Source organism: Saccostrea echinata, unplaced genomic scaffold (genome assembly GCF_033153115.1).
Source record: "Saccostrea echinata isolate AGI-Se365-2 ecotype Australia unplaced genomic scaffold, CSIRO_AGI_Sech_v1 ptg000054l, whole genome shotgun sequence".
Classification (NCBI taxonomy): domain Eukaryota; kingdom Metazoa; phylum Mollusca; class Bivalvia; order Ostreida; family Ostreidae; genus Saccostrea; species Saccostrea echinata.
In genome coordinates, this window is record NW_026889803.1 from 9,654,178 (window position 1) to 9,680,516 (window position 26,339).

At 32.8% G+C, this 26,339-nt stretch overlaps 3 protein-coding genes across 3 annotated transcripts in view; all 3 read right to left on the reverse strand.

Moving 5' to 3' along the window:
- Positions 1–26,339, reverse strand: part of LOC133172714 (thioredoxin-related transmembrane protein 2 homolog) — a 284,179-nt gene that overhangs the window by 211,535 nt on the left and 46,305 nt on the right. The gene's annotated exons all lie outside the window — the stretch shown is intronic.
- Positions 8,734–18,426, reverse strand: LOC133205268 (protein Wnt-4-like). The gene is made up of 4 exons (XM_061341041.1): positions 17,782–18,426; positions 15,272–15,510; positions 14,449–14,732; positions 8,734–10,124 (listed from the first exon to the last, which is right to left on the reverse strand). Exons 1-4 carry the CDS (start codon positions 17,865–17,867, stop codon positions 9,657–9,659), a joined length of 1,077 nt encoding a protein of 358 aa, XP_061197025.1. The 5' UTR covers positions 17,868–18,426; the 3' UTR covers positions 8,734–9,656.
- LOC133205635 (uncharacterized) lies at positions 22,776–26,008 on the reverse strand. The gene is made up of 4 exons (XM_061341474.1): positions 25,668–26,008; positions 24,506–24,733; positions 24,118–24,264; positions 22,776–23,648 (listed from the first exon to the last, which is right to left on the reverse strand). Exons 1-4 carry the CDS (start codon positions 25,999–26,001, stop codon positions 23,116–23,118), a joined length of 1,242 nt encoding a protein of 413 aa, XP_061197458.1. The 5' UTR covers positions 26,002–26,008; the 3' UTR covers positions 22,776–23,115.

The window sequence follows — 26,339 nt, forward strand, 5'->3', positions numbered from 1 at the left end:
ATATCTCCTATTCATTTCAAATTGGTGATATCACTTATTCAAATAGGTTCTACCATGATACCACGTACCAATTCAAACTACATTTGAAATAACTGCTCCCATAACAATGCTATGACATTTCAAACATTGCAATATTCGATCTTTTCCATGTGTATTGTATAATTTTTCTTTTGTATTGAATAATTTTCCATTTGTATTTTAAATTTTACATTTGTATCCTATAATTTTTCATTTGCATTGTAAAATTTTTATCTGTATTCTATATATTTTTTTTCATTTTTATTGTAAATTTTCCATTTGTATTGAATAATTTTCCATTTGTATAGTTTATCCCTTTTTTGTATTGTATAATTTTTTATTTGTATTGTATAATTATAATTTTCCATTTGTATTGAATAATTTTCCATTTGTATTGTATAATTTTCCATTTGTATTCTATAATTTTCCATTTTTATTGTATACTTTTCTATTTGCATTATAAAATTATGCAATACAAATGGAAAATTATAGAATACAAACGGAAAATCATACAATACCAATAACAATTATACAAAACAAATGAAAAATTAAAAAAAAAAATGAAAAGCTTTTACAATACAAATGGAAAATTATAGAATACAAATAAAAATTATACAAAACAAATGAAAAATTATACAATACAAATGGAAAATTGTAGAATACAAATAAAAATTATACAATAAAAAATTATACAATACAAATAAAAGATTATAGAATACAAATGGAAAATTATAGAATATAAATGGAAAATTATAGAATATAATGAATAATCATACAATACAATTGGAAAAGATCGAATATTGCAACGTTTGACATGTCATATTAATGATATTATGCATGTGGATTAATGCATGCATATACTCTAAAGTATAAAAAAGTAAACATGTTAGTCTTTTTTTTTACCATAAATGATAATAAAAGAGAGAAAGTATCAATAAATAATCAAAACTGACTTCAGTTAAAACTAGAATATTTATATACATGTAACTGAACACATGGACCGATAAAATACCTTATCAAATTACATAACACAAGGCAAAAGGCAGCCAGAACTTGCCCTGGCTCAATCGAAATACATTTTGTCATATTGAAAATCAGGTTGTTCTATGAGCCCTTTTCCTTTTCTATGCATATAACATACCAACGTACCCTTGGTGCCGAAAAGGAGACATTTTCTGTATAACAGCGTTTCTTCAACTTACTTGATCATTCTATGCCGAAGGTTTTGGCTCAAATTTTAACATCATCATTTTTGAAGCAATCATAATAAAATAAAATATTTTTCTTGAATGCATTGTAAAGTTTCATCCTTTGCTCTTGCGACTTCCATATTTCTTTTAAAGCTAAAATGTCTTGAAAGAGAGATCATCCATCATTTCATGTAGGAGGAAATGTAAACTCATTTGAACAGGTGATATCACCAATTCAATACGAATAGGTAATATCACCCTTTCGAATAGGTTATATTCAAGTAGGTGATATCACCTATTAATTTCGAATAGGTGATATTATCTATTCGAATGGGTGATATCACCTGTTGAACAGGTGATATCACCTTATTGTATATTAGGTGATATCACCTATTCAAAATGAACAGGTGATGTCACCTACATGTATTTGAATAGTGATATCACCCAATCAATTTGAATCATTAGTTGTTATCGCTCATTTGATTAGGTTATTCCACCCATTTGAATAGGTGATATTACTTAATAGCAATAGATACCAAAAAAGTTCTTCATGGACATTAGGCGTTCAGTTCTTTTCAGTTCTACAAATCTTAGCCATTTATTTTTTAAATCATTACATTTTTCAATGAAAACGAACCATGCACTGTGTAATGATGCAATATGTATTACTGGATTCTTTCTCCTCTGTTTATTGCATTTTTACTTGTAACTGAATGATTAACGTTTGACACAAACATCTTATTAATTTGTTTATTTAATCAGCGTGACCTCATTACAATATCCTTATATGGTAAAATGCATAAAAAGTGTCTTGCTGTGATCTTGTGACTGTGTATATTACTTTTTATTCTAGATTTGAGTGTAGGTGTGTCATCGAATAGATATAATTTACATTCAACGTCGAAAAATGTATTAGGCACATTTTAGGACAATTTATGTAAAGGTGCTATTTGATTACTGTGTGTATAATACAGCCAGGTGTACGGAGGGCGATCAGTTTAATTAATTGGGTGCTCCATCAGTGACAGTTTTCACAGTTCCTGAAATGACATCGGAAAGTCAATCCTTTAGATTCCCGAAATTATTGGTGGAAGCGCCAGTGTCACGTGATACATATGTAAATTACCTTCCCAAGAGTTTTTTCGCAAAAATGATATTTAAATATAAAAATTTAAAGAAAACATATATATTTATTCATAGAAAAATTAAATTGAAACTTGTCAAATTGCATAATTTGAGGATTTAACTTCTAGGATGTATTAAAAATTTATTCATGTTAATTTATTTAAGGCAAATCTATTTACTTTTTTCACGAAGATGCATCGTTATCGTCCACAGTTTGGATGGAGTGAACTTATGTCGGCTAATTCAACTTTAGAATACATTACAATACATGTAAATCGTCAACGGCAAGATATTAGTAATAAAGAACAAGAAGAAATAAGCAAAATATTTTCCCTGAACCGATAGCATTTTTACTTGATGCCATCTATCATAATCAATTTATTTTACCCTATAAATTCTAAATGATAGCGTACTTTAATTTTGATTGACGCGTGTCTACACATTAAGAATGATCTTTTTCACACCAGGAAGTTTCTAGATGCAACGAAAATACATACTGTAGGGTAAATAAATAAAACATGTATCAACCAGCATTGTTGACAAAACAAATCACAAAAAAGTATTAATATGTATAGTAATGTACGTAACGAAGCATGTGAAATCTGCCAAACTGTAAATTTAAATATTCTTGCATTTTATCGTCAAATATCTCATTTAATAAAAAAAAAATATTATTATTTTCGAAGGAGATGCGATAAAAGGTTTGACGTTTTTTTCAAGGAAAATGTAATTAGTCAAGGTACATGAAACTTTTGTGTTTGATGGAACATCTGTCGCCTGCAACAACAACAAAATCAACATTTTCAAGATACATGTATGACAAAACTTAGGCACAGTGTGAAAATCTGAGGAATTTTGCTTTAATCTTAATTTTAGCCCAGAATTAAAAGGTCTAAGACAAAGGAGAAAGTCACAATATGATCATAAAACTTTGAAAATATTGAAGACTTTCTCGTAGCTAGAAATTGAAAAAATAAATATCAATGCCCATAAATTATTGTTAAATATGTAGATGTATGTTTTTTTTTTTTTTTTTTTTTTTTTTTTTTTTTTTTTTTTCAATACTTTGAAGATAACGATCTCGAGTTGTTCATTATTTTAGAATATTCAATATACCCGTTGACAATTAAAAAACCCCATTAAAAATGAAGTCATTCTGGAAGGAATAAAATTATTGATTCTTAAACCAAGTGAAGTTGTTTTAAAATGCATGTCATTTTCACTCTAACCATTCCAGCAAAAACTAGCTTTATTCTAATCCGCCTCTAGACAAGCAATGTGGGTGCTGAATATATCTGCCTTTTATGATTCACAATATATAAGGCAAAATTTAAATTTTGCCTTATTCTTGTGGAAGGTCAAAATAGGGTTCGAGGTCACTATGTCTGCATGGCTAGTATTTGCAGATTTATCGGTCAGAAGTCAAAGTTCTTGATCACAGGGTCAGTAAAGTGGTTATTTCTAAATGGCCTGGTGCCATGTACCACTATATTCTCACGTATAGTTGCTGTTGTATATCGACATTATGTTTAAGGTCAGACAACACGTTCCTCAAAGATATGTTTTGTATTCCTTAGTATTATATCAAGAATAATTCATAATTGTCGTTCTCTTGTGATTTCTAAATTTTTTTCAATATGTTTTATAAAATAAGTATACCAAAAACTGTGACATTGGCAATTCAAAAGATTACCCATAAGGATTCTATAAGAAATATCACCCTCTGGTATTGTGTCCAAATGCCTGGTAAAGTACCTCAATTTTTGGTGAGGAAACTTGTTTAAGTGGCAATACTTCAATGACAAATTCTTGGGAAAAATTATATATTTTCGAGGAACGTGTCGTCTGACCTTAATAAGTAAGCAGAATGTTTTACAAAAGCTTTTGTGCCGAGGTATATTCAAAATATCAAATTTTGAGACAGGGCATAATAGATAGATAGAAAACACAAAAACACAATCACAGACTGTGGGTAACATGGTCCTTAACTGTCGCTTTACTCGACAATGTTGCACTTTCAGTGTACGATAAATTCTAAATATTAATGCAAGGGGTTCAGGCAAGGATAAGGTCAAAATACTGGCAATAAGACCAAGACTATCACCCAGCACCATAATTTCTGTGGAGATTGTTTATTTTTGACAAGGCATCTTTATCTTAACGACTTTGGATTTTTAAAATTTATGCTAAATGCATTAAAATTTTGTGGATATTATTATTTAATTATCTAAACTATTTAAGAACCCTCTCTACACCGCACACTAAAGAGTTCTGATTCTATTGTATTTTTATGCAGTTAGAGTGATCTGCCCTTAGATCTAAATTCCAATAAATGGAAATACAGTATATTACTCAATTTGTAATCAATTCAAGTATTCTTAACATTCCAAAAGGCCAAGATAAATTAACTGAACATGTTATTTACATGTATGTTCTCCATGGAAAAGAACAACAGTGATTTCTGTTCTCTGATACTGTGTTGTGTTTTAACATTTTTTCCTGGGGGTAAATGCCACGTACCATATATTGAAAATTAAAAAGATAAGATCAAAATTTAGACCTTTATTCAGTATAATTTTCTTGATGTCCAAAAAGCATTTTGCAATGGTGTAGAGAGGGTCCATAATGACTCAACATCTTTGCAAAGTTTCATTTTGATATTCTTCATACAAGCCATTGATAACAACACAGCAAAAATTATTTAAGTCTGCTCAGTAAGCAAGAGAAGATGTTTCACAGATGGATTATTGCTTATTTTTAGTCATTCTTTCAGCCATTTCGTAAGTCAGCAATATACACGTTGACGTCATTGGTGTTTACGGGCTTTGATGATTTATTACGAAGACTGTAAATAAATAATATCAACAATTGGTGTAAACTAATGTTTTTCATTATATTCCATAACAGAACTGACGATTAATGTAATTGTTGTTGTAAATTTCGAATGCTTCAAAGAGGTCCATATTGTTTTATCGATGTCTCTCTACTGATTTTCTCCTTTTTTATAATCATCTTGAGCATTGTTTGTTTATTTCAATCTGCCTTCAAAGTCAAAAGATGTGTTTAGATATTTCGTGTTTTACCAGTGAAATGTATAGATGGTGCAAACACACAACCCTTCCTGAGTATTTTTATAAGACACAATGTTTATTCATTCATTCATATTTTATTTCCTTTATAAAGAGATACAGAATTAAGCTAATTAACACATTAATTTATGTACAATTCAAATAATATTTTATATACCGTAGAGGGATAATCTCCATCGAATATCAAAACTGGACAATAATATCAGATATCGAAATATAGGTATGATAAATTTGGAATTCATTTTTTGAACCATAACAACAACAACAAATATGTAGTGAAAAAAAAGAATAAATAATAATAATAATTTTTGATAATTTGGAGTCATGCAGAAATATAATATTTTTTAAGGATTGTCCATGTTGAATGACATTGGAAGGACTTGCTTATGCATCTCATTCTGTATTTCCTGAATGTTTAAGCGCGTGAGTAGTAGATTCCTTTCAATCTCTTACACGATTAATTCAGTTTTTAAAATACCTTAAGCTTTACAACCGATTTAATAATCTTTTTAAAATACATTAAATATTTACGTAACAATTAAAAAAAAATTAGTTCAAATCTCTCTAAGTGAAGCAATGGTTCTACGTTCTTGTCATTCTCTTCTCTTGCTCTCTCTATATATTTTTACATCATCATAGAAATGTACAAAAACATTAAGCAAGTAAAAATATGAATTTCCCTACTGGACAGTGTTTTTAGAGTGATACGAGTAAATTATGCATATTTATATGCTTAATATTTTGGCATATATTATGTTGGCTGCGTGAGTTAAAGTCTTCTAAATTTTGAAACTGATACGAGGAAAAGGAAACGCAAAAAAATTCTTTCAACACAAAATGATGTATTTTGAGAAACTAATTTCTTTCCCCTTGATTGAATGAAGAAAACATTAGCATTGAAAATGACATTGAAAATGGCAAATGTTCTATCAGTTTTTTTGAAACATGAGTTATAGAAACAACTTATCATTGATTCAAAGTGGGCTGTACGAGTCAGAAAAAACATACTCATTCAGATGACAGATAACAAAAAGACTAATGAATTGTCTTCCACAGATAACGAGCTGCTCATCTGCATAGTTTCCATCTGATTGTTTCAAGGCTGTAAAAAGACATTTTTGCGATTCTATGGGATGAAACTTTTAATGTATCATATTTTCAAGATTTTTGTCTAAACCTACACGATGCCACTCATTGACTGCCATGTCAACATCACTGCCAGTTCAAAAAATGAGAGCACCTGTAAATAATTCTACCTGTATTTATACTTATTGCTAATGGGTCCTGACCCGCGAGGTATTGTTCCAAAATTTTGAATTAAATTTACCGGGTGGTAGTAAATTTTGTATTTACTGCACCAGGTAAATTCAAAATTGACTACATGACAAATACGTATCGAAAGCCTTTTTTCTTCAGTAACTTTCTTCGAAACCTTAATTTTACTAATTATCTTAATTGGTCATGTATTAAAAAAAATCAAAAAAACTTTTACCATAATCCATATGAGTATCATGTTCTAAATTTTGAATTTACTGACTGTAGGTAAATCCAAATTTACAACATTATAACTGGCTATCAGTATGTAAATTTTGTATTTAACTCCACGTAATAATTTAAAATTTACATGATACGAAGAACCATTTTATAAGTTTTGTCATTTCTGGCAAGTCGGATTGGAGAAAGAAAGAGTTTAAAATGATTCAAGTTTCATGTATTTTCATTATGGTATTCTTATATTGTCTTAAGATTGTGAATTGGATTTCAGGACTGATCTGAAACTTTCAAATGTGTAATGACTGTTAAACTCTCGGTAATAGATATTGAAAGTTAATGTTCTTTGAATCAGTCCTGAAAACCTAGAATGTACTTAAGTGCTTGCACTATAAAGAAATCTCCCAGTAATGGTGTAGGTCCATAACATAGGCCTGTTGACCTCTCGATGTGAGTAAAATACCCTTGCTTGGACGTTAAACAATATACGAGTCAATCAAATCAACAAACGTGAACGTCTTCTGTTGAAAAACATTAGAACAAATGCTCAAAATATTATTTGCGCAAATCTGGTTAAAAATTGTTCATTTATTTAAGAAAAATTGATAATCTACATATTAAGTTGAGTTATAATAAATACTATATTGACTCTTGCACAGGTGAGCTAAAAATTAGTCATTTTTCTTATCGAAGAAATGAATATAGATGGTTTCCCCATTGGCTACAGTGTAAATTTGTTATTCTGACATCAAGAATGTATAGGGAAGGTCTCTGGATTCTTCATTAAACGTTCAAGGTTACAGTTAAACATGTGCACTTTATGCAAATTACTTTCTTCACAAAGGGAGCGTAACACTATATCTCGAAAGTTGGGGCAATTCTACGTTGAGAAGAAAGAGCGGCTTCCTCTGATTTGGAGTTGGGTAAACAGGGCTTGCAAATTAAAGAAAACTCATTACCTCTTTCCCAAACACAGACGGTGCTTTAGTAAATTTGATGGACTCGCCATTGACGGGGCTGAGGACAGATTTGCAGGCGTCTGGTGCCAAAACGTAATACACTGGAACAAAAGGATTCATTCTCCGTCATTGTGTTTAACAATATACAAGTCTAACCCAAACATCCATAACCGTGAACTCGGCATTTTACGGCTATTTCCCTTCAAGTCGTTTACTGCCAGATGGCAGCATTTCTGGGTATCAACTGTAGTTTTCGCGGTGCCAGAACAAGATTTACAAGTTCTGCTTTCGTATAGGCGTAGATTTAAAATCGGAGACGGCATATCCTTGATATTTTCCGATGTATTTTCATGTATAATTATACATATTTTCTTAATACGTAATCATCAGAATAACATATACAGAGTAGTGGGCAAGAGCTAGCTTTTCTGAAGAAAAAGTTTGATGCAATTTTAAGCACATTGTAATGCTACTGATATTTCCATTTTGAAAAAAAGAATTACATCGTTAATTACACTTTATAGTGTTAATTAAGATTTGACCTAATCACTCCCTACAGTAATTTGCAGACATGGGGGTAAAATTCCATGCACTAAAGTCACACCAGTATACTGCAGCAATGTAGTTTCTTGTCATTGTAGTACAGATAGACATGTTTGATATAGATTGTAACTGCTGAGTAGTGCCTTACAACCGCATCCTGACACTGGAATGTGTTATACTAAGAACATAGATAATTATTTGGTTCATAGGTGCAGGTCTACATATATCTGAAAATATGGGCCATGTTAATATGACCGTTTCCTTCAATGGTATAAATAAGAAGTAATAAAAACTCCAGTTACAGTGTTTTTCTTGTTTTAATTTTGTTCACTCATTCATGAGACATATAAACACTAATATCACAATTTGGTTTGTATTGCATTTTACATATATCGTACACACGTATCTGTACCTTTTATTTACAATATCAACAATGAAAATAATTTTGATTCATATAAATAAATAACGTTACGAAAATAACAATTGTATGCGAGAAATAATGTGGATTAAAATTGGGAATTTAAGTTGTATTAGCCAGAACAAGAGTATTTTTGGAAATCATTTTTTCCTGGGGTGGGGGGTGGGGGAACTTGGGGGGGGGGGTTAAAACAAGGCAAGACAGGCAAAAATTAAACGATAGTAGCACTTTCTTAAACAGGGGGCACATGTATTTGGGTACGCTTTAGGAATTCATAAATAATAACTAATCTATAGTAAAATGGTTATATGGAATAGATATGAACAGTATGAAGTCATAAAATGTGTATCAAATGATAATGACATGAGGTATCGGAAAAGGAATATATCAGATACATGATTTATATATCACATGATCACAATATCATTATGTCTTCAAGATGTCTTATGAGTATTGTTACCCCCTGTATGTCTACACTTACAGCACTGATTTGTGATGATGTCTGCATTACTGGTGCACAGATTTGGAGCAATGCACTGTTTCGGATTTGGACCAATGCACTGTTTCGGATTTGGACCATTTGAACCATTTCCTTTGAGTTTATTGCAATTCTGCTTCTCTTGATAAGGATGGTAGTTACTGAGAGATTACTTCGTATTTTTGTGCTTTTCTCTTGCATAGAGAATTTTGTCATCATAGCGACAATTTACAGAGGCTGCCATTCATATCTCTTGATTAAAAAGAGTCTTTTGGCGGGATTTCAGTTTAATATCTAGACGGGGATTTCACATTAGTCTATAAGTAGATATTATTTTTTTCTTTTTCATTTACAAGTATGCTCTTCAATTTCTCTCTCACATTCCTGACACGTGACGAAGCAACACCAATGGAATTTACAGAAACACCTGTCCACTACTTTACGCCTGCGCGTTTCATATCCTCTTCCACAACACATCAGTTCACAGCCATCAATGGCTTTCGATGTCTTATTACACACACGACCTTTGGTTCCAAACGAACCTGTTTTCGGATCGGCTTCACAAAAGTCGGGAGATGCTACAAGATACACTAAATCGTACTTAGTATGTGGCTTAAACTGTGGATTTGTAGGCACAAGCCTTGGATGATTTTTTGTCATTACAGCCTTCACTTCCGTCGCTCCGTCGAACTTCTCTTTAATTATCCCCCCTATTTCCCTGAAGGGTGCCATTGCCCGCCAACAAGTCCGCAGCTCACATGACCCCGACACGCCGTGGCACTTACATTCTACTTTCATATTCTGTTCAATAGCCTGAAAAGAGGAAAATAATATTTATAATTCTGTATTTCTGTCATTAATGATTAAAATGATAATAACCAAGATAATTATTTTTACAAACTAAAATTAAGAATGATTATTTAAAATACTGTGCATGTATAAAAAGAATGCGAATCACACGTGCTCTTATTTTAAAGCGATTGGTCTTTTCCCTTTCAAACTCTATTCCCCAAACATGACCTCAAATTGCTGGAGTGTTTCAATTCATTTAAAATATATGATATCAGTTCCATCTCCTATGTTTTAGGACCACCTGTGTAATAGACACGTATTTATATTTGAGCATCAGATCCATCACGTATGGCATATCCCTGGAATGCATTTCAAATATATGTTTACGCTCCTAGCACACAGTTTTTCAAGAGCATAAAATGGCTTTTCATTCAATTACATTGCAAATTTCTTATTATTTTCTGTCGTGTGCAATACATGCATTTTTACCCAAACGTTTAGAAGAAATTACATTTGAATTCGAGCACTTGAAATATGTCTGGAGAATTATTTTATCGCTGTGAAATCTTTCCATTCCGACAGTTGTTCAAGAAAAGAAAGCTTTTTATACAAGTCATGGACCAAAGATTTTCCAATGAATTTAAATTATGTGTTATATGTTTGAAATGAAATTATTTTCTTGCATCATTAAATAAAGTAAAAGTGAATGGTGACCATAAAAATATTTCTGTTTGTTAATAGCGCTGCTCTCTTTTGATAAATTGAAGAATATTGGCATGCGATTTAAGAGTTTTTATAGTACTTTCAAACCAGATCTGGGTGATAAAAGTGCGATTAATCATAATAATTTGCAGTCGAAAAAGTTCAGGGACCCTTATTTGCCGAGGTGAAATGATCGAAGCACTTCAGGTGCTTAATACTGATGGTCAAAATGTCAATTTGCTAAAAATTCACAATATTTTCCTCGCGGCCGGAGGTCCAGAATGGTGTTATTAATAACACCCGAGGGTTTTCCGCAGATGACCAGCCATTCATCATACGGGTTGTTAGCTGCAGAGTGCACCTGGAGACGATATCATACATGTACCATATATCTTTTGTTCAAACTTGACGACAAGCGAACTAGTTTTAACATTTGTCAAATTAGTTTTAACATGTAGACCTAGACTTGTCATAAATGTCCATCGAGCCGTCCATGTTTACGGGTTATGGACAAATTAGACACATTAGTTAGGCCATTACGCCACATCATAGATTTAAGATGCTACTTCGCCTTGTCATATTTTGTCTGTACCTTGATTTATTCGCGAAATCCTGCGTAAAGAATGCTCGGTATCACTAACAATCAGAATAGATATCCAGCTCTGAGATTAATGGTAACGCCATTTTCACATTAATCAGTCAAAGATTTTATTTATTATAAAAGGCAAACATTTTGATCATGATGGATTTAGTGTTTACCAAAAGTTTTGTTAGAAGCGATCATTCTTACATCTTAGTAAACATAGTAATATCGCTGTTACCAATCACACAGGTTTTAACACTGACCCTTGCCCCAAATGCTACAAAGCAATGCATACGGGAGCAAAATATCTCTTATTTAAAAAAAAATTGAATGAATCGCGGAATAAAAAAATAAGTGGATGCAAGGTGTGCTCTCTTCTCATCGTGACAATTTCGTCTTGATAAAAGGAAACTACCCGCACCAATGACATCTTAAGACGTTTAACAAGCAGAGAGTCCTAGAATACTTGGTATTTAGTAAATACAAGTCATAAGATTAATATCCGAAAACGAATGATAAACAAAGTGCTATTTGCCAAGGAATAATACCCTTATAGTTTCAGGACTTTGAAGCTAGCGATCGGCAAGAGGCCGGGGCCAGACGTCCATTACTTCTATTTCATGACCAAGCGGTCTTAATAGGCTTTAATTAGTACTGAAATTAACAAACCTTATTTATCTCTCAGCTAATGAGAAAGAAAGAAAGAAAGAGAGAATGGCAAATGCGAATGATCTCTTGAACTGTCAGTTTACAAGACCTAATACTGACATGTCCAGTTCATCAAGACAACACCGTAATGGTTTTGTGAGGTTTGTTCTTTTGGTCTTCTCTCTACCGACTACTTGTAGTCATTACGCTTTTAACGTTATACGTCGCTTCAATTTTGTTCAAGACTTCTCTCAGATGTGGAAAGGAAGCTAAATAAAGTATCGTGTTTGGAGTAGTCTGTATTTTTAGATATTTTGAGTTGCCGATTTACAGATTTTGAGATAACGTCTTGTATGTTTATTGAAATAGTTTGAAAAGTTTTGCCAGTCTTATGCATGGCGGAATGTTTGGGTACCACGTTTAATTCAAGCTTACATATACAAAAACTGCCAAACAATTTTTTGAACAAAAATATCACTATCTGGTTTCCTTTTTTTCTGTTTGAGGGTAACCTATGTTTTAGTTGGTGCACTGTGACACTTTTTCTCATTTGTCATACCCTTAACGATGTCACACCGACTTTTGCAGTTTGTCATATCGTAGCAATAACGCGCGCCGATAGTATTTCGTGCCCTGGGTGTAATTCGTCTTATGAAACACACACCTCGATCGAAGGCAACAAGGAGATTTTGTATTCTTCATTGAGAGTGTCACCAAAACACCATGATACAGACTGCTTACCAAGTTACAATAAATTAATTCTTGTGGTTTCTTGCTTTTAAGATAGAGTACCGGTATCTCTAAACCCTTTTTGTCTTAAAAAGGGTTTAGAGATTTTTTTTTTACAAAATATTTTCTTCTCCTTGTTTAGAAGCAACAAAAATTGAACGGTTGTATCAAGCCAAATGACCCAAGAAATTCGTGTAGACTTCTCGTATTAAGTCACGAATTCATCCTTCGAAATTGTTATTTCAAACATACACCGAAAAAACATTGAAAAACTCTCTGCCACCATATGATATATAGCGAGATGTATGTTTACATGCAGTTTTAAATATTTATCTAAATATGATGCGGTGTTATATTTATATCAGAATATATTGATGCATATATACGATGTGTTTTCATGCTTTCATGACCTTACGACACTTGTCATTCTGGGGTCAAGGGTAAAGAAATAACCAAACTGGATGCCAAATAAGTTATATACAGAATGTCAAAATGAGACCTTTTTCTGTGTTTCGTTTATATTCTTCCAGACTGATCTCGTTTTTTTTTTTTATGTTACATGATCCACGTGACCAAATTTTCTAGTTTCTAGTAAGAATTGAACTTCAAAAAAAAGTTAAGCTATTAATATGTATTTATGAAAGATGCCAGTTAAATGAGGCATGCTTTCAATGTCTGAATGAAAGAAAGCAGGAGACCAAATCATAGAGAGAGTACATCCCGCTAACATGAGATCCGAAATTGAAAAAGAAGTGAAATAAACGACGATATTCACAGTCTTTTAAAATACATGGCGATAACACTGTCATTTTTAAAATATTTTTAAGAAAAGAAGCTTTAATAAAAATCAGATTTTCTTGGTTTCAATAAGATCAGACGGATGCATAAAACTAGAGTGCCGGGTATGTTCGATATGCCACATTTCTCACAAAACTAGAGGATGTTACAATAAACTTCCATTTATTTGTCCCATTGTTTAATTGTCATTTCCTCGTGAAAACTAGCAACAAAGACCAAGGCTGTTAAACCATACCCCTTACCGTTTAATGGTGCAGACATAAAATTGAAAAGATTCATTTAATTATTAGGATAGCTTTCGTGACAAAAGGGACAGGTCATAAATATACAGCCCCTTATGTGGTCCTTCCCTGTACCCTGGCCCTGCTTCAATAACATTAAATTTATTTTATTCCTGGGTTTCGCATATTTCCTTTTATGAAACCCCCACATTTTGACGATTTAATTTGATAGCGAGAGAGAAATGTTATATTGAGTTTTCTGACGATCTAGTTTTATGATTCTGTGACATCCTATGTCCACGTCCGGTCGCTAAATAGTCTTGCCTTTGCACTGAGAATGTTGATTTCTATTGTTAAAAGGACAAACATTCATTTCAAAAGCTGAACATTCCTTCTTTTTATTAGATTGTACGCCGTGTATATCTTTGTTATTAGCATTTCATTATCATGCAAAGGTGGTTTTTAGATTTAATTTAACCTGTATCTACATATCACAACTGTGAATTACAAATGATAAGATCAATGCAAAAAATCAAAGTTAAAGTCAATATAAGTTCATGACAGTGTTCTTTCTTGAGCAATTTTTTCATGTTTTATCGATAAAAGCGGATTAAAGGGAAAAACTAATCACAAAAGATTGAAAACTTAATAATAAATAACTTACCAAGCGACCGGCTTCATTGTTGTGTAAATTCATTAATCTTCTCCCTGCATTTTTGCCACTTTTCTTTGACTTCTTTTCTCTAGCGTCGACAAATGTCTTAGAAAATGCAATCCCATACGCAATATTGTCTGAACAACCAGACCATTCGAACCCGTCTTTACTCGGTCCTCTCACAGTTCTGTCACAACCACACTTGTTGAGTTTTCCACTCGAACACGCCCTGGTTACAGCATGAGCCACGCCCGCTGCTGATATTGCGTGAACAAAAGATGCTTCCCTTGTTCCTACAGACAAAATTATCGAAAAATTATAAACTGATCTCAATATTGGTCATTTTTCCATTTAATTTTGTTAAGCAAAAAAATCGGTTTTTTCTATATATAGCAACAAATGGGTGTCCGCCTTTATTTGAACAATATCAATTCAATACTAAAAATAACTTGTGGAAACTGATGCTTATTATGTAATTATTTCCATTTTTATTATTTTTGTGATATCATTACGAGGGTAGAGCTAGCAATACAAGGTGGAAATACTTGATAGCCAATAATCTATTTACATGACACTTTGATAGTGTACCTAGATCAAAGCAAGAGAAAGCAAATAGAGTTTTCCCAATATAAAATGACGGTGTTGGAAGCTTTAGCGACAACTCTCTAAGTGATGCTTAAATAAAACTCTGTTTACCTAAGTAAGAGTCTGATTATGTTAAAATACATGACAATCAAAAACAAATAGTTACCACTGATGATTTTCCAATGTAATAGCTTTTCGCAGACACCATCAATTTTAGAATACTTTGAAAAGGAATTTTTTGACTAACCTAATTTTAACACATTCCCAAATAGTGATTTGGGATCCACCATGCTACAATTCCAGCGTCTATTCTTGAACTGGTACTGACATTCTTCTATGGCTTCATGAGCGCCTAGTTTCACGCTTTCCATAACTTCTAAATTCTTTTTACAGATTCTTCTCTGTCTTTTGACTAACCCAACCAGAGAGTCACAATAATTGGCGGCGCTAACAGATGCAGCAGCGCCCGAAGACACGGCTAACGAACTGAAAAAAAAATCAAAAATCTGACATCATGACAATTGCTGGTTAGAATTAAGAGTATTTTGTCTTTATTATAAAACGGAATAGAGATCCTTTACGTTGAGTATATACTAGTATATTTTTTTAAGTGTTTACTTTCTTTCCTTCGCTCTGTTTAAGCCAACAACATTTAGCTATATATCTGTGAAGTAAATCTATAAAAATTCATCGCTATTACGCCCCAAGTGAAAGTAACCCACCAATTTTAGGCCTGTCCAAGTATATTAACAATAATTTGAATACAGTGGCTTGTCTAGACTGAGCTAATATTGATCAAGTTAGTGCCTTCAATTTTCAGGTAAACAAAAAATGTGCTGTGTGACAAACACGGCTTCTAAATGTAAATATAACCTAAAATCGGTCAGCGGCTTGAAGCGGATGCTCTTTTCATTTTCCTTCATTTGTTTCATTTTCAAGACTTTTTAATTGACCAATCATTACAATATCTTTATTTAGCCCGGAGAACAATCTTCGTCAGGGTGATTATAGCTTCTCATATCTGTCTCATCTTCGTGTTTCAGTTAGTTTTGATTCAGAAGTATAGCTACATCACAAAGGCGTTAATGCCAAAGATTAAGGAAATGCTTCAAATTGAAAGAAATATGCTAGATTCCTTATCGCTAAAAATCGTCAAAAAACGTCACAAAGCAAATGATTTCAGCTCTTGAAACCTTTTTAACTTATTTTGGTTAACTAGAAAATTATATAAGTGGGACCTTGTTGCAAATTTAGCCATTGCAATCTTTCTGTTTTTGTTTGAAAGGCGTTTCCTTGTAAATATGCCTTTGGCAATATAGAATCAATTTTAACAGGTTATAAATTAAAAATATATATAAATGTACTGAGAAGGTGTTAAAATTAACCTAATTTCGAGGAATGCAAAAGTATCAAAGGCGTGTGATCTACGCGCGTTACCTCCGGGCTTGGGTAATCAGGTTTTTTTTCACTCTCCTGATTAATATCATACACGAGTTTTCATAAGTTTGGACTGCCTTTTAAAGTTGTTATCGCATTTATACTATGTTTCATATTTTTTGTAAGCACATAACATGATTCTAATAGTGTTTATTTAGAAAACAGATCCGTCACTAGTGCTGTTTCGCATGCAGGTACTAATTCAACAATTCGATTATTTTGAAATGTTAATAACATATTACTGAATCAAAAAGACTAATGTGTGATATACTAATGGCTTTTTTATATGATGTTGGTGTTACATAATACTAATTTTCAGGGTTTTCTTTATTGTGCAACAGTTCAAAAACTTAAAAAAAAACAAACATTTAATTTCGATTACATGTACACTGTATTTACAAGTGAATATCATCATCACATTCCATATACACTGTATAATATTTCTTTACCAAATGTATGGAAAACGTACAAAATTTTAGTAACCCTGCTTGCAGTTTTTGTTTTAAACAAATTTAACAAATTCTTCATTTGATCACAGTAGTTTGCTGATATGTACAAGGAACATTTGAAATAACTAAATATAGATGTTCTGTACTACAACTTCTATTTACCATTTATCTGGTAATACTTAACCATTTCAGTAACAACGATCTGCGAACGGCTCCTAGGGCAAATAAACGAACAAAACCATATCTTGAGCAATTCTACAAAGTTTGATAGACGATTGGGAATTGTTGACCAAGGTCTTAAACGCGACATTCTAGATTTCATTTCCTTCTGTCTCTGGATACTGGGGATATTTAATGAGTTTCAATTTCATCTTTGTCGTACATATGGCAAAAAATTCAATGAAAGTTATATTGTTATACTTTGATTTATCGCGGGAAACTAGCAGACGAGAGACAGAGCAAAGTTTTGACGGGAACACTTAACGACTGTTTATCCTCCCAATTTCATTTCATGTCTTTTTTAAAACCGTAATAAAACACCAGCTTTCAAGAAACAATTCAGTGGCGTGCTCGTTATTTATCGAATATGTGTGATTTACGAGCGTAATCTTACAATATGATGTTGGTGATGCTCCCGCGCACTGATACAGCTGTCAAATCACGTGTGATAACGAAGCTTCCGTACTGCTAACTAGACAGGCCACGAGTCCCGTCAGCCTTACTTACATAATTATATATGACAACTTCCCTAGAAACTTTTTGGCATTATTTACCATCAAACAATACACAGAGAATATTTTTCGGATTAACAAGCGTCTACTACAGTAAAAATTCTGATTTGTCTGTTTAAAGAATTAAGATGAATACTTACAGCCATTTGATACTGTCGGCAAGAGAGGTGAGGTGCAATAATACATAAACTCCCAATAAAAGTGATAATAGGTCCAGTCGATTCATTATTTAAATCAGACACCTCTTCAATTATTTGGTGATGTCACTGCTATATATTGTTAGGTACCTTGTCCGTTAAAATCTTCACAGAAATAATATATCCTTCGAATATAAAATGAAAAATCAAACAATTCTTTTTTTCAATGTGGTCCAGACTTCGTAAACTTTGTTTTCATCCATCTAGAGTCTCACAAGATCATGAAATCATTTCAAAGTTTCCATAAGTTAAAGGAATATTGCTGGAAGTCCTGTGGTCTCCACGTGTTTTGGTATTTTGGAAAACGTCTCGGTATTTATAAAACCCACACTTTTATCAATAAGTTATGATAATTCGAAGTGACAATTATCTTAGTTGTAGCCAGTCGAATTGATATCATATGAATGAACCTATCGGCGACATGCAAGAGAAACCATTTGTCTCCTATTAACCCCTAAGCCTCAATGAGTAAGCTCCGCCCACCAGCCCGTGGAACGAATTTCGATTGGCTTCAGTGAAGCGGAGCACGCCTTAAATTGTTGTAATTACTTGTTTGTCGGTAAATTGGAGTGATTTAGTTTTTGAGTTATTAGATTGCCTCACTTAGAATTATCACAGGATTAAAGGTATATTTCACATTGTCCATTTTCTTCATTCATACTCTGGCCTGTGTACACATTTCTATCTTTAGTCCTACGTCATCGCTAAAATCGTTGAATAAAAATTAATGCAAAAAGGCAGACTTCTTATTTCACCTAAATTTATTTAGTGACCATTTTAAAAAGATGTATTTAAATAAAATATTTTTATGAATCGAGCGAACAAAGCTTGAAACATCAAAAGATAATATAACAATTTAATATCGGTGGGAGCGACTTCTATTTGCTAGGTATTCTAAATATCTTAGGAATACTTTTTATGACTAATCAATTTTTTTATCAGGACAAACGTAGGTATTTGTAGCGGATTTGCTGACTTTATTCAGGAATCGCAACTTGTTTGTACACTAGAGGGTGTTTTACGATTGTAAATGTGATATTTCCGGCGGCTATGTCTCTTTTCAAACACACGGAATCGATTCTGTATTTTAACATCACCAATGAGTGGGAGGAAGAAAATAGTCGGATATTTTTAATCAATGTCCATTTTTCTCTCTAACGTTCTTGATTTACGCAGATCCTTTCCTTTCAGAATTTTATAATACTCCATAAATTTTGAAAACAATTACTCTGTTTAACCGACTGTAGAGATTGAATGGTTTCCATAAGTTTTTGAGTAGTCGTCTGTTTGAAAACGATACCACATAAATCCGATTATATGTCTCGATCTTTCATCCCCAAGACGTCACAAATTTCAGAACAATTACGCAACGATGAAAGTAAAAGCAACATAGAAAATGTTACGTGGTTTCCTTCCACAAATGAAGCAGTTTCCGGAATATTCGCAATATGTGAGGTTTTGTTCTCATAAGTCACAACTCCTCCCGAAAAAAAGTATCAATCATCAAATACTGGATCCTCTATTCATTTGTTGTTGTAAGCTATACTAGAACTTTTCATCCTCAAGTCTAAAAACATGAAACAATCGACCGCTATTTGGTTCAAATTAGTTATGTAGCTTCAGAAGTTCCCACTACAAAATGATAATTTATTTTAAATCCGATTACTCCTTTTCTAAACGGCACAGGAAAACGGAAAAAGAGGGTCTCCTAACAGCTTTTGAGTTAAGAAATTAATCCTTGCAAATTTCGCGAATCTCAGACTATTCTGAGAGGTTTCTTCGTAAAAAAAAAAAAAAAAAAAAGTGAATGAGGCAATAAAGAGCTTTCTTTTTGAAAAAGCATATAATTTCTTGCCGTCCGCTAACCGCCTATTAGTTGGAATCTGTTCCTTTTTAACGCCTTGATACTGTGTTTATATTTGCTTGTGTTCTTCTCTTCTTGTTTTGATGCAACTCCGTTCCCCGTATCTCTCAGCGTTTACATTCAATATACAATTGCAACAAAACTTGAAATTGCTTTAATCAGATCTTGTGCCGTAGTCTTTGATCGTAACATTCCAGGCACATAAAGAACACAAATGTCTATCATTCTACACTTAAACCAAAGATTTCCAAAACTATATGTGGTATCAATCTCCTTCTGTAAATGAACGGGATAGCTTTTACCTTCTCTCGGTGCAAGATAGATTTCTTTGTGTTAAAAATGTAGCCGTCTTTATTTAGCTTTTTTGTCAAACTGGATGAACGTTTTTTTATCAAACTTGTGGCTTATCTTTTAAAAAAATTCAATTATATTCGTATTTGTCACATTACAACCATCAATAATCGCCCAGTTGTTGAAATCTCGTCAGACATCTCAAGAGGTCGATTCATGAGGGCCCCTAAATCACGAACCTACCAAATCCCGTTTTGGCATATCAGTTCTATTTCTTAGTTTGCTAACAATTTTTGAAACACAGAAGTTTTCCTCATTTCGTGGACGTGTATTTCAAACAATTCCAAATCATGCTGACATTCTGCATAAACAACTCGTTATGGATAAATGTCAATTAAATTGGAGACTGAAGTAAAACTCCTACAATCTGAGCACGATTTTTCTCCTGCGTTTTCAACATCTCTTTATGACTACATTTGAAATTAAGATATAATTACTATACGAGATCGAGAAAAAGATCCAAATACACAGTGTACCTTGAAATTCATACCATCAAATAAACTCGTTTTAATAAAAAGTAGGTTATATGCTCTTTCGAGGATTCAATTCCTCGCACATAAAAGCCGAGTATTTGACAAGTGTGATCGATGACCACAAATGACCCTTGCTACTACTCCTATTTTCCGACTAAGTTTTCTTGATGGATGGAAATTTAAACACGTTAATCTCAAAACAGTGACAAAGGTGGAGAAAAGAGGAAATTCCTGTAAACAATGGGCTTAGACGCAAAATATTAGAGAACTTCAGATAATGAAAAGGCTATATGCCGCAATACGAAGGACACGTGGAGCTTGTGTCAATTTCTTTAAAAAAAAAAAAAGGAAAGGAAGAAAAACTTTTTTATTTAACAAAGAGTTCTATAGATAATTCCTTAAACCGCCTGTCAACCGATTTAAATCCAAAACTTTCTAATCTTTTTTTTTTTAAGCAAAAAATTATCTTTTTGAGGTGTTGTGTATTTAAAGTCTAGATAATACAAGATAAAACTTTGTAATAATTTTAACTCAATATGTCGGCGCCTTTACAACTGCAATCTTCCTCCGTCAAACTAATTAAAATTAAACTCATGTCCAGCCCAATCGGTAGCGCCCTATGTCCGTTAATTATATAATTACTGTCATATTATCACTTACGCAGCACGCGTGTTTGTTTATAGTGAAAACACCTGTCTGGATTTAGGACACAATGCTGACCCATATTAATTAGCACATTACATGTTATAATTACTCTTTCTGGGTGGATGAACCGCTGACCAAAAAATTAATTGCACACGTGTCAATCTTGTTAAAACTTGGAATACTACTTTAATAACCGTATGTCATTACACCTTTTTAACAATACCATTTAACTGTTTTTTAAAGTCCCATTACATGATGTATTACAATAAATACTATTTTGTACTTCAATGCAAAATAAAACTGGCATGCCCTCTTTTATTTATTTCTGAGGGTTCATATCGTTTTTTCAGTCTGTTTAATATTTTTGCCCTTCGTTCATAATTTTCTGACTATTACTTCATCCAATTCTTTATTTATCTTTTTTTCAACGGCGATATGCATCTCCGTGAATAGCTAATTTAAAGCGAAAGGGGATGCAAGGAAGGTTTTTGGTAACCCCCTCCTCTTACACCGATTTTTTTTTTTTTTTTTTTTTCAAAATGGGTACCATTGGGTTCAGGTGCATTTTCAAATATTTTTTTTAAAAAGTATTATCTACCAACATTACACATTAAACAGATTCAAAATAATTTTGTTTTGTTTCCAATATAGTTATTACTTTTTATAAAGGGATAATTTTAAAAACACAACGCAACACGTTGCACAAACGTCCAACGCAACCCCTTCTGACAGTCTTGAAATGGCCGCAGTACGTACTCTTATTGTACAACTTTATAAAAACTGAATATTTTCCTCGCACTTCCAACTTTCATAGCACCAAAGATGTACACAAGCTGCATAACCTTCTCGGTGTGTTTTAATATACCCTATAAATGAGATAGGATTCGTGCCTCTTTTACGTGTCAGCTTAGTTTATAGCCCAGCTGATGAGCACGATGGCAGATTAATTCCCCTTTATTAGCGTTCTGTTTACAGCTTGACCCCCCATTTCAGTGTAATTTTATAGCATTGATAGGTAATTGCCAGACCAGACAAATAATGAGATTTTGAAGTATACAAAACTTTACGTATAGAAGGGTAAATAAATCTTGGTCATCCCTTATACTATAAAATTAATACCTGTACCCAGCGACATTAATAACAGTGTCTGTGTTGTACCTCAAGACAAATTTTATCGTGAAGAATTTTGTTCTTTCATTTCATTAAATCTAAAGCTTGTAACAGAAAAAAATCTATGGGGTTGTTAAAAAAAATTAATAAAAATAATAAATAAAATAAAACAAAATTTAAAAATAATCGAAAAAAAAATTACTTTTGACAGCAATATAAAATTGTATATAAAAATGATCCTTCTGTAAATTCTTTCAATGAACTTGAATTGCATTATCTATTGTAATTTGAGATTGAGACTTTGAATTCCCAATTAAACTTCTTCTGGCTGCAATACAATTAAACACTGATCAACATTTCAACATCTCATATATGCGTTCGGTGCACAAACTACATGTAGATATATTCAGCTCCAATGAGCTCAACCAAGTTGCCTAGATTACATATACAGACAAAAGGGGGGGGGGAGAGAAGAAGACAACAACAAATCAGAATAACGATAAAAAAATATTTATTGTCACAGTGTATGTTTTTATATCTCAGCAACTCCTGAACACATGGATTGCAAAATACTGTGAAAGGAATCATTTTTCTGATGACCTTGGATTCATATTTGTAGCAGATTTGATAACTTGTTACCCAGCTAAATGGGGATGAAATTCACATGATGATCACATTAAAAATTTACATGAAAGAGAAATTCAAACTTCCATCATTAACATGTAGCAAACCTGATTACACCATTAACAAAGAACTAGTGTAGACTGGATAAGACAGAGACTACAAGTCTTGATGTTAGTCACTGGTAAGATGGCACTATTTCATTATGAAGAGTCACTTTCTTCTCTTCATGCCTTTACAAAACTCTGTACCTTGAAGAACTTTTCGGTTCCACAATTCAACCTTTATGGCACTATCTACCACAGGGAATTCATTGACAGAGTTTTTCAAACAGTTTGAATATATATGCCATTTCTCCTGTGCTAATCTTGAAAAGTTTGATTTATAAATATTAGCTTCATCATTGTTTTCAAATTGTAATCCACAACAAAATATTCTATAATGTAGAACACACCAAATTGTCACCACTGCTTCACTCGATAAACACCCATCAGCATTTACATTATATAAATCCATGAAATTACTACACAACAAAATATCATTCTCTGCATCATAAATCATTATTTGAACATAGTCTGGAGAAATTAAAATAGAGGGTACCACACAGTTTGGTGAGTTTGGGTATTGTTGTTTCTGGAGTAATGAGAACACAATTGTCTGTGCTATGGCCTCTTCACTTGTCCAAGTGGCTCTTCTTTTCACTTCCGCATTTGTTTTTCTGTCAGCATATTCCAAGTTTTCATCAACTTTTAATGGTAAAAACATTTTTCTTCAAACAAATTATTTTTCTTATGATGAATAGTCAGAACAAAATTTTGATAGTTGTATGTACATGTCTCCTTTGAAGTTCCCAATATTTGAGGCTTAAAAAAATGATATAAAATCTATCCAACCAAACCTATTTCATTAGAATTTTTTCAACACATCCTTAACATTTAATACTACCCATAACTGTTGTTATTTAGCTAATACTAGTTTGGTCATTTTGCTTCAATTCTAAAACCTATTTATGCATATCTAAGTTAAAGTAAATTTGAAACCTTAGTCATAAAATACTGTGCAATGTAAATCCGAAATATTGCAGTGTTCACTGGAGATAACACCTGTTCTTTGATGGCAGATCCTTTCATTTAATTTGAGTACATTGACTGTATTGGTCTCTCTCTTCATCTATATAAAATAATTGCTGGGATAAAAAAATTGAAACTGGCTTACCATGTAAGTGTGGCCTTTTTACTGCTGTAATCTCCTCCTGGCCTGGTGTGCTAGACAAACTGAGGTCACATTTTGCAATACTTTGGTTCTCAGGATGATGAGGTGAAAAGATAATATCAGCATGTCCATGCCATACTTCTTCATGTCCTGACACAATTAAATATGTTAATATTTGTTACATAAAATGTCAACTACATGTATTCTGGATAATATATTTTTATATATTTGTTATCCTCCTTTCAGAAGGCAAAAAAAGTACACTGGGCTATTACTAGTGTATGAATCTGTTAAGTTCCTACAATTATATTTAAATCACTTCAGTATTTATACATAATTATTTGATATTTTCTTTAAAAACATTAACATTTTCCACTCCGTAAGTACATACCTATGCCCGTATTTCCATAACTTGGCTGCACTTCACACCCACATCTGTTCCCTTCCTTTCCCCTGGAATCAATGTGATAGGATTGACCTGGAGCAAGCTTTCCAAGGAGGTGTTCTGCTACTGCAATGGTGAAGTCAGTGTCTGTTGGTGGAGTATGCTTGATGTCAGTTTCATCACTTTTCTTATTTTTCTTCCCAGTTACTTTGTTAAGACTTTGTTCATGGAGGTCTACAACCAAAAATAAAACACATAAATGTGTTAATTAAAAAAAACCACAATACTTATGCATGCTAATCATTGCAAAGTTACATTTCAAAGGCATATTTCCTTTCAAAATAAATGAAAACGTATTGATTGTTATAAGGGAATACTAAGTCTTCCAGTATGAAAAGGTGGGGGTAAGAGTAACAGAAATCTCAGATTAACAATGGACAATATAAGGATGTGAACCCATGTCCAAGAACAGCTGATGAACTCTGGACGTCTACAAGTACATTTTACACTTACATATAAATGATCTGCTTCGACAACCTCGAAGACACAATAGCATACACTTAAGTCTTTGACACATTAATCAAGAGACCTGACCAAGACCTGTTGCTGTACAATTTGAGTGTGCAAACATATATTTAGGGCACACATACCCAGCACCAATTTTTACACATGCTTTGTCAACAGGTTGGGACCAATCGCTCAAATGGGATATAATAGCCCATTTAGGATATGATATCCCAAACGGGATATAAATTTACAGTGCAAAATGAAAATCTTTATTTTAGCTATAAATATCATAAATCCACATCAAGGAACTTATAAAGGAATAACTTTTGGTTAACAAGTTTTTCTGTATGCCCACTGTTTAGGAGATTGATCCCTTGGATGTTCCTAAACTTCTTGGGTATCAATCTAACAAACTGTAGGGTTGAGGAATAACTTGCTTGCCAAAAGTTATTCCTTTTTAAGTATTTTGAATCAGATTTATGATAATAGCAAAACTAAAAACACTTCATTTTTTGCACTGTAAATTTATATCCCATTTGGAATATTATATCCCAGACGGGTTATTATATCCCATTTGGGGCGATTGGTCCCAACCTGGTCAATGTATTTTTTTTTGCTCATTACCATTGTTTACTTTCAACGATCTGTTCCCCTTTCTCACCTATATTTAAAAAATAACTGTTAAGTAGAGACAATGCGTCTTTCTTGAGCGCATCAATTCCTGCAATATTCTCATTGCTTGTGTTTTGGCATGCAGTCAGGAAATCTATGCCTGGTTTGAATAGTGAAGAAAAGTTCACATTCAGTGATCTCACGTCACGTTTCGACTCTTCGTCTGGCCTTTCCACCCTCACCAGGTCAAATTTACAGACGGCATCAGAGAATAAAACATTTCTTGTTGCATTGCACAATCCTAGTTCTAAAACTGCAAATCTCAGTTTGTGCAAATGTGTAAGAGCAAGTTCAATATTTTTGTTTACGAATATTTCCGCCATTTTCACAATCGTAATGTACGAAGTAGAAATCGGGCAACCCGGTAAGTTCCGGATAAATATGTCGCGCTGTCTGTTGAACAGGGTGCATTGAAGCGGATTCCTTAATTTTTCTCAGGAACAAAGACCATTTGAAGTAAAATAATAATAATAATAATAATAATAATAAAAGTAAATAATCAAACAAGCAAAGGTTTATCTAAATAATTCAAGCACAAAGGATAAAACTAATAAAATTAGTACATGATTTGTTGTACATATCGTATATAACCGTTATGAACAACTGGTCCATATTGTTCTTCAGTCCCTTAGTTCTTGAAACAGGGGTACGGGGAAGGTCT